General features: G+C 34.3%; 1 protein-coding gene across 1 annotated transcript; it reads left to right on the top strand.

Annotated features, from left to right (window-relative positions):
* The first annotated feature begins 4087 nt into the window (after nucleotides 1-4087).
* Nucleotides 4088-9751, top strand: atad1b (ATPase family AAA domain containing 1b). The gene is made up of 10 exons (XM_067368873.1): nucleotides 4088-4272; nucleotides 5647-5834; nucleotides 7105-7203; nucleotides 7321-7441; nucleotides 7527-7727; nucleotides 7976-8082; nucleotides 8196-8285; nucleotides 8406-8456; nucleotides 8536-8660; nucleotides 9613-9751. The coding sequence occupies exons 2-10, from the start codon at nucleotides 5661-5663 to the stop codon at nucleotides 9731-9733; spliced, it is 1089 nt and encodes a 362-aa protein (XP_067224974.1). The 5' UTR covers nucleotides 4088-4272; nucleotides 5647-5660; the 3' UTR covers nucleotides 9734-9751.
* Nucleotides 9752-10895: the final 1144 nt, after the last annotated feature.

The raw sequence follows: 10895 nt of genomic DNA, 5'->3' as shown, positions 1-10895 counted from the left end.
AACTTTAATAAATCTTTTCAAATAACTAACAGGCATTAACATATAATCATTGTTAAACACATTAACAATGATACCAAGCAGCATATCATAAACACAAACACACAAAAATCTATTTTTGTGTAGATAAAACTTACATTTGTGTAGATAAACATATTACACAAAAATTTAATATTTTTGTTGTCCAAGAAGGCACCAAATTTAACAATGTGATAGTCAAAGGCAGGTATTACTTTTTTTTTTTTTTTTTTTTTTGTCTTCAACCACTCACAATCTGTCCCTAAAGGACTTAGAGAGGGGGTAGAGTGGGATAAAAACGTCCCCTACTGTTTTTCCAAAAATAACCACTAGGTAAATTCAAGATACATTCAGAGCTGGGTAGTAACTGATTACATGTAATCTGGATTACATAATCAGATTCCAAAAATCAAGTACTTGTAATTAGAGTAAACTAAAATACTCTTAATCAGAATACAGTTAATTTTTTATGGATTAGCTACATGATTACATATTATTTACACAATGGCAGAAAGCTGTTCACAATTCATTGATTCTCCTAATTTTTTTTAACGTTTATAATTTTGTAATTTTGTTCATAATACGTTTGTGATTCTTGTGAATCACTCAGGTATATGATACCGTGGGCGTAGAATACGCAGGGGATGTGTCTACCCACTTTTAATAAAATGTAAATTCATCCCCCACACTTTTTCAGGCAAGTGTGTTCATTTAGAGGTTTTCTCTGACCAGTGTAAATATATCTAGATTTAAATTCTAAGAGAAAAGATGCCTGGTGTTTTATTCGTATCCAAAATAATGAGATGTGAACATTACGGATCGCTAAACACTCTCATACAGAGTCTGTTTTATTTGAAGCTGGAGGGCGCTCTCGTGCAAAAAGTCCAAAATGGACTCATAGAAGTATTAGGGGTGAAGTCAGCTAAAATGGGCCATGTTTTGGTAAATGACTTATAATACCATCAAATAAGATATGCATGAGATCTAATGATATTTTTATAAATTAGCATGGATCTCTTAAATGTGTATTTTTTAAATGTGAAAAAGTATAATATTTTTAAAATTATGAGAGTTGAGTATATCAGCAGGTCCCTTCTTGAGCCACGGCACAACATTCAGTTAAAATGGGCCGGCTGTTCAGTTAAAATGGGCCAATATAAAAAGAGGCGGAAATCATTTTATTTTTAACAGTAAAATGACACTATTGTCTTTAGTAGTGCCATAGCAACAACACTGATCATGTTGTATAGGTATGTGTTTCTGTGCATTGGTGTCTTTTGTGTGCATGTATGTATATGCTTGTCAAATATCTGTCAAACGTTTTGTTAAAGATTAGAAAGAAAAAAAAAATCACATTTCCTGTAGCTATAGGTCTTAAGATTGTACTTTACTGACATCTTCCTTTCTTTCCCTTTCTCTTCTCTCTTCTTATCTCTCTGTTTCCTTTCTTTGCTTGTCCTCCTGCCACACTGTCTGCAAAGTGTTTTAAAAGACTGTTAGATTTTGTATGGATACATCTAGGCCTATAAACCTATTTTCACCCTCAATTTCTGTGTAAAAGTGTGTATGCAGCCCATTTTAGCTGAAACTTGTGGAAATTTTATATTAACCAGCCATTTCTTAATAAAATGACCCTTTTCATAAAAATCAAAGTTTTTTTTTTTAATTAAACTTTTTTATTTGAAAGAGCATGTCAAAACATTGTTCATAAACCTTTGCTTTGTTAGTAAGCGTACCCTTATAGTACCCTTATTAGTGATGAATGAAATTTACTGTCAGTCTCACTTTCCTTACAATTTCTCTGACAAGCTTCATTTAACACTCTGCCATGCCCGCCTTAAAAAACTCAGACCAGTCAAAACTATTGTTACATGTCAACAAGTGTTGAAGCAACAATGCAAGATCAGTTATTGTGATTGGCTGTAAAAATTTAAAGAGATATGACGCTACAACCTTATTTTACCTATTGTATTCACCCTAACTTATGACGTGCCAGGAAATACCTAATATGGATAAAGGCATCCAGCTATTGCTGTAGCTAAACTGAATAAAAAAATCAAGACAAAAAATGCACGATTGGAAAATATATATTTGGTATGTTGTTTTTGTTTTTTTCGAGTGATCTCCAGGTAATAAATAAAGTAAAGTGCAGTGCTAACTCACATAGCATTTATTACAGTGGCCTATAGAAACTATAAAATATATTTTCTGCCTTGTTCTGTGATAAAAATGGGGAGCCATGTAGTATATAAACAAACCATAAAACTGGCATTAGGAAAATATAGGAAAAATATTACAAATGCAATGAATAATATAGCCTACAAATTATTGGTAATGATCTAGCAGTGTATTTAATTTCTAAGTCAAATAAAAGTAAGAGCTACACACACAAAAAAAAGTTAAACAATTTTGACATTTCTGTCCCACTCACTTCTGAAATGATGGCTAGACCCCTGTATGATACAATAGAAAAAATGGTCAGTGTCTTTCAATGGACAATTTCTGCTTCATTTGAGTTGCTGAAAAGCTAATAATCAATTAAATCATTAAATAATCACAAAAACAATCAAAAGACTAAAAAAGATTCAATCATATGTTTATTTGCTTACAGTACATGTGTCTGACCTCAACTGTTCAGTGTTGTTAGAATGAAATAGCTTCAAACTTATTGTTAGTATTTGAAGTATTAACTATCCATACATTGCACTTTTAAAAGAATCTGTTGTGGCACTTGGTGGTGAATTGAATATATTTTTCTTTGTCAGTCAAAATAGAAAAAAGATTATCCTACAACATATATCTGACATCAGTTAAGTGTTAGCACAAAAGTAATCTAAATGTAATCCAAAAGTAGTCAGATTACATTACCAAAAATGTGTAATCTAAGAGATTATATTACTGATTACAAATTTTGTCATGTAATTTGTAATCAGTAACTGATTACAATTCATAGGTAATCTACCCAGCTCTGGATACATTTTTGTTGCAACTATGGACTACATTACAAGAGTGATGTAGAAGTATTTACAGTGAAGCTTACACTGATGACGTACCTGAAAAAAAATGGATTTCACTGTAAATTATCTCATTTTCAGCAGTAAGAAATAAAGTTTTTTAAAGCTTGTTGTTTTGTAGAACACAGTTATATATGATATGAGAATTGTAAGGCCTGTAGATAGGGAGTACGTGTTATTTAAGGAAAATATAATTATATTTTCAGAATGACTTTTTTTTTTTTTTCGAACGTATGTGTGGTAAAATGTCCACTTTCCACTATTATACTGTATTACTCTGTTCTGAAAATCAAACCCTTTGTTTTTCAATCAAATGTAACCTATGTGGTTGAATAAAATATTTGGACTTAATATTTAAAAATTACCTCAAGTTAGCATCAGGTCGCTAATTAGCTAGCCAGTTAGCATCAGCTAACAATTATTTTTAAGATATTATAATTTTGTAAATCATAATTATTGAATGTATTCTTTTTCATTTAAGCCTGTATTCTGATTTTGCTGTAAATCTATAAAGCAACTTTGCTTTGTCAGATTGGGGGCATTTTACCTCACCTGTGGGGCAAACTTGTTACAAATTTAATTTTTATTAAAAATCTAATAACATGAAAACTCTGGACATTTTTCATACTTGGGTTATAATTTATGTCATTGCCACTAAAACTATGATAGTTATTCTGGACACATTTAACTTTTGTTTCACAGAAAAAAATTACACAATTCTTAATGAGTGCATTTTCCCCCACCCTACCCTAACAATAGTACAATTGTTAAAAAAAAAAGATGTTCCTGAGTTTCAACATCTTTTTTACAGAAAGTAGGCTACTATCAAAATTAAAACTTACTCTTAGATATTCGTTACATGGATAAATGTCATTAAAGGGTTAGTTCATCCAAAAATGAAAATTCTGTCATTTATTACTCAACCTTGTATATAGTTCGGCATCACTATCTCTTTTAAAGAAAGTACGTTAAGTGGTATTTAATCTCAGTGGGGCATTTAGAACATCGCTCCATCCCAGTAGGTGGCGGAAACGCACCTTAATCTGGTGTGCCAACCACCATTAAACACAAAAGAAGAAGAAGGCAGAAGGCTACGACGACGAAGAAGGTGGTAGAATAATAGTATAATATGTGGTAAAAAGAAAAAAAAAGTCTGATTTCTGGAAGCAAATGAATCGTTTGATTAAAAGGAAGCTGCATTTTTAAACAATATTTCCAAGACCCAATAACAAAGACGCTTCTGGTAAGTGATCTGTTTGAGATACAGGAAGGTCACAAGATCCTCATTTCAGTAACATCAGTTCCTCAGTGAAAATGAAAGCAAACTGTGCTGACACATCATCTGATTATTATAACAAGTGATTTTTTTACTGAAATTTTCCTGCTTTGTTTGTAGAGATCGTCTGTACTGTGTAACGTTATCTATTTTCATTTAATAAATGCTCCGGACATTTCAAAACATAACGTCTTTTTAATAGTGGAGCGGTAATTAAGCGCAATAGTGTGCCATGGTGTGAACACTTTATTGAATGCTTTGAACACGGAGATGAAATTGTTGCCTCTGCCATCACATAGAGCCTGTCCTTGTATCTGTCAATTTGCTGTCTTTGCACTTGGCCACTTGTCTACTTAAATGATGTATTTCCTGTATTTGGCCCAAGTGTTCGAGTGGGCGTGAAGTCCCCTCGTGTGTGTAGACGTTTTTTGATAACCCAATGGGACACTACATCTTAGCGTTTTTACTCTGCTTTATTTACAGTTTGATTTTCTGTACTTTGCACTTGTCAGCAAAATGTCTGTTTAGAAGTCCTTATGTAACAGAAGACACAATTTAATAATTGAAGTGCTTCTAAATAGATAAAAAGCCGTTCTGCACTAATAAAATTTGCAACTACACTTTACTATCAAATTATATGTAATATGTAATTAATTTAACTTACGTTGAATAGTCTTTTCTTGACATCTCACAATTTAAGGCCACGTGAGTTCCTAAACATGATGCATGATGGGATACGCTTAGCCTAAATACTGCTGCGATGAAGTATTTGAGATAGTGTGGATTGAAGACCACTGAGCTTTGGCAATTTTCAGACCTGGGACAGTCTTACTACCTGTCGTGTACATGCTCTTAAAGGGATAGTTCACGACACCCAGATTATTCCAAGCCTCTATAAATGTCTTTGTTCTGTTGAACACAAAGGAAGATATTTTGAAGAATGTGGGAAACTGAACAGTTCTGGGACACCATTGACTTCCATAGTATATTTTTTTTCCTACCATGGAAGTCAATGGTGCCCCAAAGCAGCCTGTTTACAAACTTTCTTCAAAATATCTTCCTTTGTGTTCAGCAGAGCAAAGAAATTTATACATATTTGGAACAACTTGAGGATGGGTAAATGATGACAGAATGCTTGTTTTTGGGTGAACTATCCCTTTAAGTAGCCAAGACTGCGATTATGAGTATTGGGACAGGCCCATGCTCTCATCTGAACGGCTTCATTTATTGTAGATGATTTTCTTTTTTTTTCTTTTTTTTGTAGATAAAAAGTAAAATAAATCAGTTCTTAAAACCCGCTAGATTTTGAATAATACTATTTGTGTTGTGTTTCTTTTGCAGGTAAATGTGAGAAGATGGTATTAAAAGAGATTCCAACAGACAATATCACTCGTCCTTTGGGCAGGAATGAGGTCATAGGTTTACTCTTCCGCCTCACAATATTTGGTGCGGTCACTTATTTTACAATAAAGTGGATGGTTGATGCGATTGATCCAACAAGAAAACAGAAAGTTGAGGCACAAAAACAGGTATGCAGTTTAAATGTAATTTATTGGAAATATCAGGGAGTTTTTTTGTGATTTCCAAGCATGGAAAAGCAATGCAATATAACTGTTAGGTGAGGGTCCAAGACTCCAAATATTATGGATAGTTTCTTAAAGGGTTAGTTCACCCAAAAATGAAAATTCTATAATTTATTACTTACCCTCATGCCGTTCCACACCCGTAAGACCTTTGTTCATCTTCAGAACACAAATTAAGATATTTTAGTTGAAATCCAATGGCTCCGTGAGGCCTGCATAGGGAGCAAGGACATTTCCTCTCTCAAGATCCATAAAGGTACTAAAAACATATTTAAATCAGCTCATGTGAGTACAGTGGTTCAATATTAATATTATAAAGCGACGAGAATATTTTTGGTGCAACAAAAAAACAAAATAACGACTTATATAGTGATGGCTGATTTCAAAACACTGCTTGTGAATCAGCGTGTCGAATCATGATTCGGATCACGTGTCAAACCGCCAAACTGCTGAAATCACGTGACTTTGGCGCTCCGAACAGCTGATTTGACACGCTGATTCATTTGTGCTCCGAAGCTTCCTGAAGCATTGTTTTGAACTCGGCCATCACTATAAGTCGTTATTTTGTTTTGTTTTTTGGTGCACCAAAAATATTCTCGTCGCTTTATAGTATTAATATTGAACCACTGTACTCACATGAACTGATTTAGATATGTTTTTAGTACATTAATGTATCTTGAGAGAGGAAATGTCATTGCTGGCTATGGAGGCCTCACTGAGTCATCGGATTTCAACAAAAAGATCAACGAAGGACTTACAGGTGTGCAACGGCATGAGGGTGAGTAATAAATTAAAGAATTTTCATTTTTTTGGTGAATTAACCCTTTAATGGAGGGTTTGATGAGTTCTGTCAGTTTGTATAAGTACAAAATTATTTTTCAAAGTACATAACCAGTAATGATAAAAAAAAACAACATTGGATTAATTACTCAAAGTGGGATCCTCAAGTTAAATGTAGCCCCTTTTTTAGTTGATTCTTTTCTTTTATCATACAAAGTCAGATCTCCTTTTCATGTAGATAGAACATTTCTAAAGTCATTATATTGTTATTCATTCCATTATTTGCCACATGTTTATTTACAAGCTTGGAAGCCTTGTTTTTTTTTGTTTTTTTTTTACAGTCATACTTAATGGATTATGTTGCAAGTTTTAAGTATATTTTAGCATCACCAAAGGCTGGAGTTTAATAATGTGAAGTTTTGTTGGTCCCTGACAGGCAGAGAAGCTTATGCGGCAGATTGGAGTGCAGAATGTGAAGCTTTCTGAATATGAGATGAGCATTGCAGCTCATCTTGTGGATCCGTTGACTATGCAGGTGAGGAATGATGTCACCGTCTGACTTTCTTTACCAGCAGTTCATTTTCTCTATCACAGTCTAGTTTTGTATTTTAAGAGAATTCAAGTTACACAAATCATTTATGTGTGTCCACAGATTACATGGCATGACATTGCAGGTCTGGATGAAGTCATAACTGAACTGAAAGACACTGTTATACTTCCGATCCAGAAGAGGCATCTGTTTGAAGGATCTAAGCTTCTTCAGCCACCCAAAGGTAGGCACTAGGATGGAAAATTTCACTCAACTCAAAACTCAACTCCACACTTTATTCTAAGGTGGTTTGCTTGTCATCTTCTCAGGTGTGTTGCTGTATGGGCCTCCAGGCTGTGGGAAAACTCTTATCGCTAAAGCTACCGCCAAAGAGGCTGGATTCCGCTTCATTAACCTGCAGCCTTCCACTCTCACTGACAAATGGTACGGAGAGTCCCAGAAACTAGCCGCAGCTGTGTTTTCTCTGGCAATCAAACTACAGCCCTCTGTTATCTTCATTGATGAGATTGGTAAATACTTATGTTGATTTTTATGCTTTGCATTTCCTTCATCCACCCCTAATATTCACATCTCAGTAGTGATCAATTTTACGCTTTGCTTTTTGCAGCAGTTTAGCTTCATGGCACATTTATGGATTAAATCTACTTTTGAACTTGGTTCATTTTGCTCCTTTACAATCACATAATATGTAAATAAGTGGAAGATTCTGTATATTTATCATTTTTTAAATTAACTTCTATTCATCATAATATCTTAGATTCCTTTTTGAGGAATCGCTCAAGTTCAGATCATGAGGCCACTGCCATGATGAAGGCTCAGTTCATGAGCTTATGGGATGGGCTGGAAACTGACTTCAACTGCCAGGTACAATTCTGCATCTGTGTACAGTTCTTGAGAGGTTTACTGGTTTGATCAGTGACCCAAGATCCAAGTCAGTTTCCTTTTCCCACTGATGTGTTGTGATTATGTTCTCAAAGGTCATAATAATGGGAGCCACAAATCGGCCTCAAGATCTTGACTCTGCTATACTCCGAAGGATGCCTACAAGATTTCACATCAATCAGCCGGTAAGTCCACTGATTTTAGCTCAAAATATGATGGTTTTAAAGAAATGTTCACTTTTACTGTTGAATCAATAAACTCTGTAGTGATTCTTATAAATGATTGTTTGTCATGTGTGTATTTAGAATGTCAAGCAAAGGAAAGACATATTGAAACTGATCCTGGAGAATGAAAATGTAAGTATTCAGTTAATTGGATTGTTGTTTCTATTGAAAGTTGCAAATGCTGAAAGAGTATTTTTTTTATTTTCTGAAGGTGGAGTCTGCTGTGGACTTTGGTGACATTGCAAAACAGACTGATGGCTTCTCAGGAAGTGACCTCAGAGAGATGTGCCGAGATGCTGCTCTGCTTTGTGTGCGTGACTTTGTGCACCAAGAAAGGTAAACACTTATCAGAGGTCTTCAGGCATTGTCCACACCAATACGTTTTCTTTTGAAAATGCATATTTTTTGTTTGGGCCTTCTGTCCACAACGAGACTGAGGTTTTTGAAAGTGCTCACCCAAGTGGGTAAATTTGAAAAATGCTGTTTTCACGTCGAAGTGTAGACTGTTAACATGGAGGTATTTTAAAACAATGACACATCTTTAGTCGTGATGCATATTGGACCCTTGGAGATCTATGGTTGTGTCTGCTATTCACTTTCATAGTGTTGCTGAAGAAGGTAAATGTTCCTTTGATATTACATTACATTACTGCAAAGAAGACAGAAGAATTACTCACAATTGCGGTCCTGCGGCAAAACGTGAAATCTGAGTAAACCATTCTTATGTAAATCGTGAGTCATCCATTCTTAAGTAAAAAAGTGAGTCAATGGGATAGTTTATGAAAGAATGAACAATTTACATAAAACTCATTCTGCTTGTGTTCCAAGAATGAGGTCCATTGTGTTTATAAAGTTGGATATTTTTCTTCAAAAACGAATAGCTTTGCTTCAGAAGGCCTTTATTAACCCCCTGGAGCTGTTTGGATTACTTTTATGAAGGATGGATACGCTTTTTTGGGCTTCAAAATATAACTCTGATTGTGTTTGGCTAAAATAAGAAAGTCATATACACTTAGGATGGCTTGAGGGTGAGTAAATTATGGCATAATTTTCATTTTTGGGTGAACTATCCCTTTAAATATAGACATAGCCTCAGACTCTATATATAGAAATAGCACAGAACACAACAGGTTCTTTTTTCATCTTTATCTGAAATTTGAGGCTTGTATTATTAATATTGTATTAATAATGTATTACATAATGTCTAGAGAGTAAATATTTTACATTTGATTTAATGTGAAATTGATCTGCGCTGCTAACTTGTTAATCTTCCTCCATCCCATGACAGTCCAGTGGAAGACTTCATCCGTCCCATCGGGCAGGAAGACATGAAGAAGGCAATTGAGAAAATGAAGAAGTCTAAAACTGCAGGAGTGCAAGAGGCATTTATGCACGTACCACTGGACTGAATGTGATGCTGCTATTTAAAAAAAAAAAAAAAAACTAAATTCGGTCCTTTTTTTTGTGGCATATCATGTCATGTTTTGTAAAAGGGGGAACTCAGGATTTACAAATGGTGGAATAGAGGTTTTTTTTCTCTAATCATCTTTTTTTTGCACTGTAATTTCCATACTCTGTTTTTGCCATTCAAGCAATGAGCCTTATTCAAAAAGAAAAGAAAAAAAAAAAGAGTGAAATCTGAGTAAACCATTCTTCCGTAAATAGTCACATTTGAGTCAATGGGACTGTTTATGAAAGAATGAATTATTTACATAAAACTCCTTCTGCTTGTGTTCCAAGAATGAGGTCCATTGTGTCTTTATAGGTTTGGTTTGGGTTGTGTTTGTTTACTAGAACCCCGTGAGATGTTTAAGAAGATGGGCAACATCTTCAAAAATGTGTAGTTAATATTACCAGTTATGTATAAGGCAACTAATTTCCCCTGCAAGAATTATTTTTTACATCACCAACCATGTAACATTTCAGCTGATCTGTAAGAATGAAGTGTGATCAGTAACACTTAACAACTTTCAACTGTTTTGCCCCAGTAAGTGAATGATTTGAATGATGAGTATAGATTTTTTGGCTTTTTACATTGAATAAAATGTTTTAAGTGTTGAATTTAGCCTAGATTAGAGGGAGTGTAATGGCCTGTTGTATAAATATTTATTTGCGAAACATACTTGCACAAAATATCTGGGGCCAGTGCCAAGCCACTGCTGTTACGTATATTATTTCTGGGGTTTGAATGGGTAAAGGAGTATTGAATAAGTGGAAAGAAACAACATTCTTCTGAAGAAATGTTTATGGATCGATGCACCATTTTAGAATGCTGAAAGTCTTTTTCCGTTATTAGGTTTCCTAATCCGCAGTAGTCCATTGGTCTCTTCGTTTTAAATGTGTTTATATCAAGTCAGAATATATTTAAAATGTTTTGTTTACACTGTACAAGGGTTGGAAAACAATTGCATACTCTTAATTAAGTTTATTGGAATTACTACCTGATGCACATATCAAATAAGGTAAGAAATGACAAAGTGTAAATCTCACAAATTTACACAAATAGTAGAATGCAGTACACACATTTCCTGTGAGAGAATAAATATGTTTAGGTTAGTCCAATAAGAAAAT

The sequence above is a fragment of the Chanodichthys erythropterus genome, chromosome 19, assembly GCF_024489055.1.
Source record: "Chanodichthys erythropterus isolate Z2021 chromosome 19, ASM2448905v1, whole genome shotgun sequence".
In the NCBI taxonomy this organism is placed as follows: domain Eukaryota; kingdom Metazoa; phylum Chordata; class Actinopteri; order Cypriniformes; family Xenocyprididae; genus Chanodichthys; species Chanodichthys erythropterus.
This window is presented reverse-complemented; position numbering and strand designations above follow the sequence as displayed.

Coding starts and splice junctions, on each gene's coding strand:
- atad1b (XM_067368873.1), top strand. CDS start 5,661: ATGGTATTAAAAGAGATTCCAACAGACAATATCACTCGTCCTTTGGGC. Junction 8,083..8,195: donor AAACTGACTTCAACTGCCAG/GTACAATTCTGC, acceptor ATGTTCTCAAAG/GTCATAATAATGGGAGCCAC. Junction 8,457..8,535: donor TGATCCTGGAGAATGAAAAT/GTAAGTATTCAG, acceptor TATTTTCTGAAG/GTGGAGTCTGCTGTGGACTT.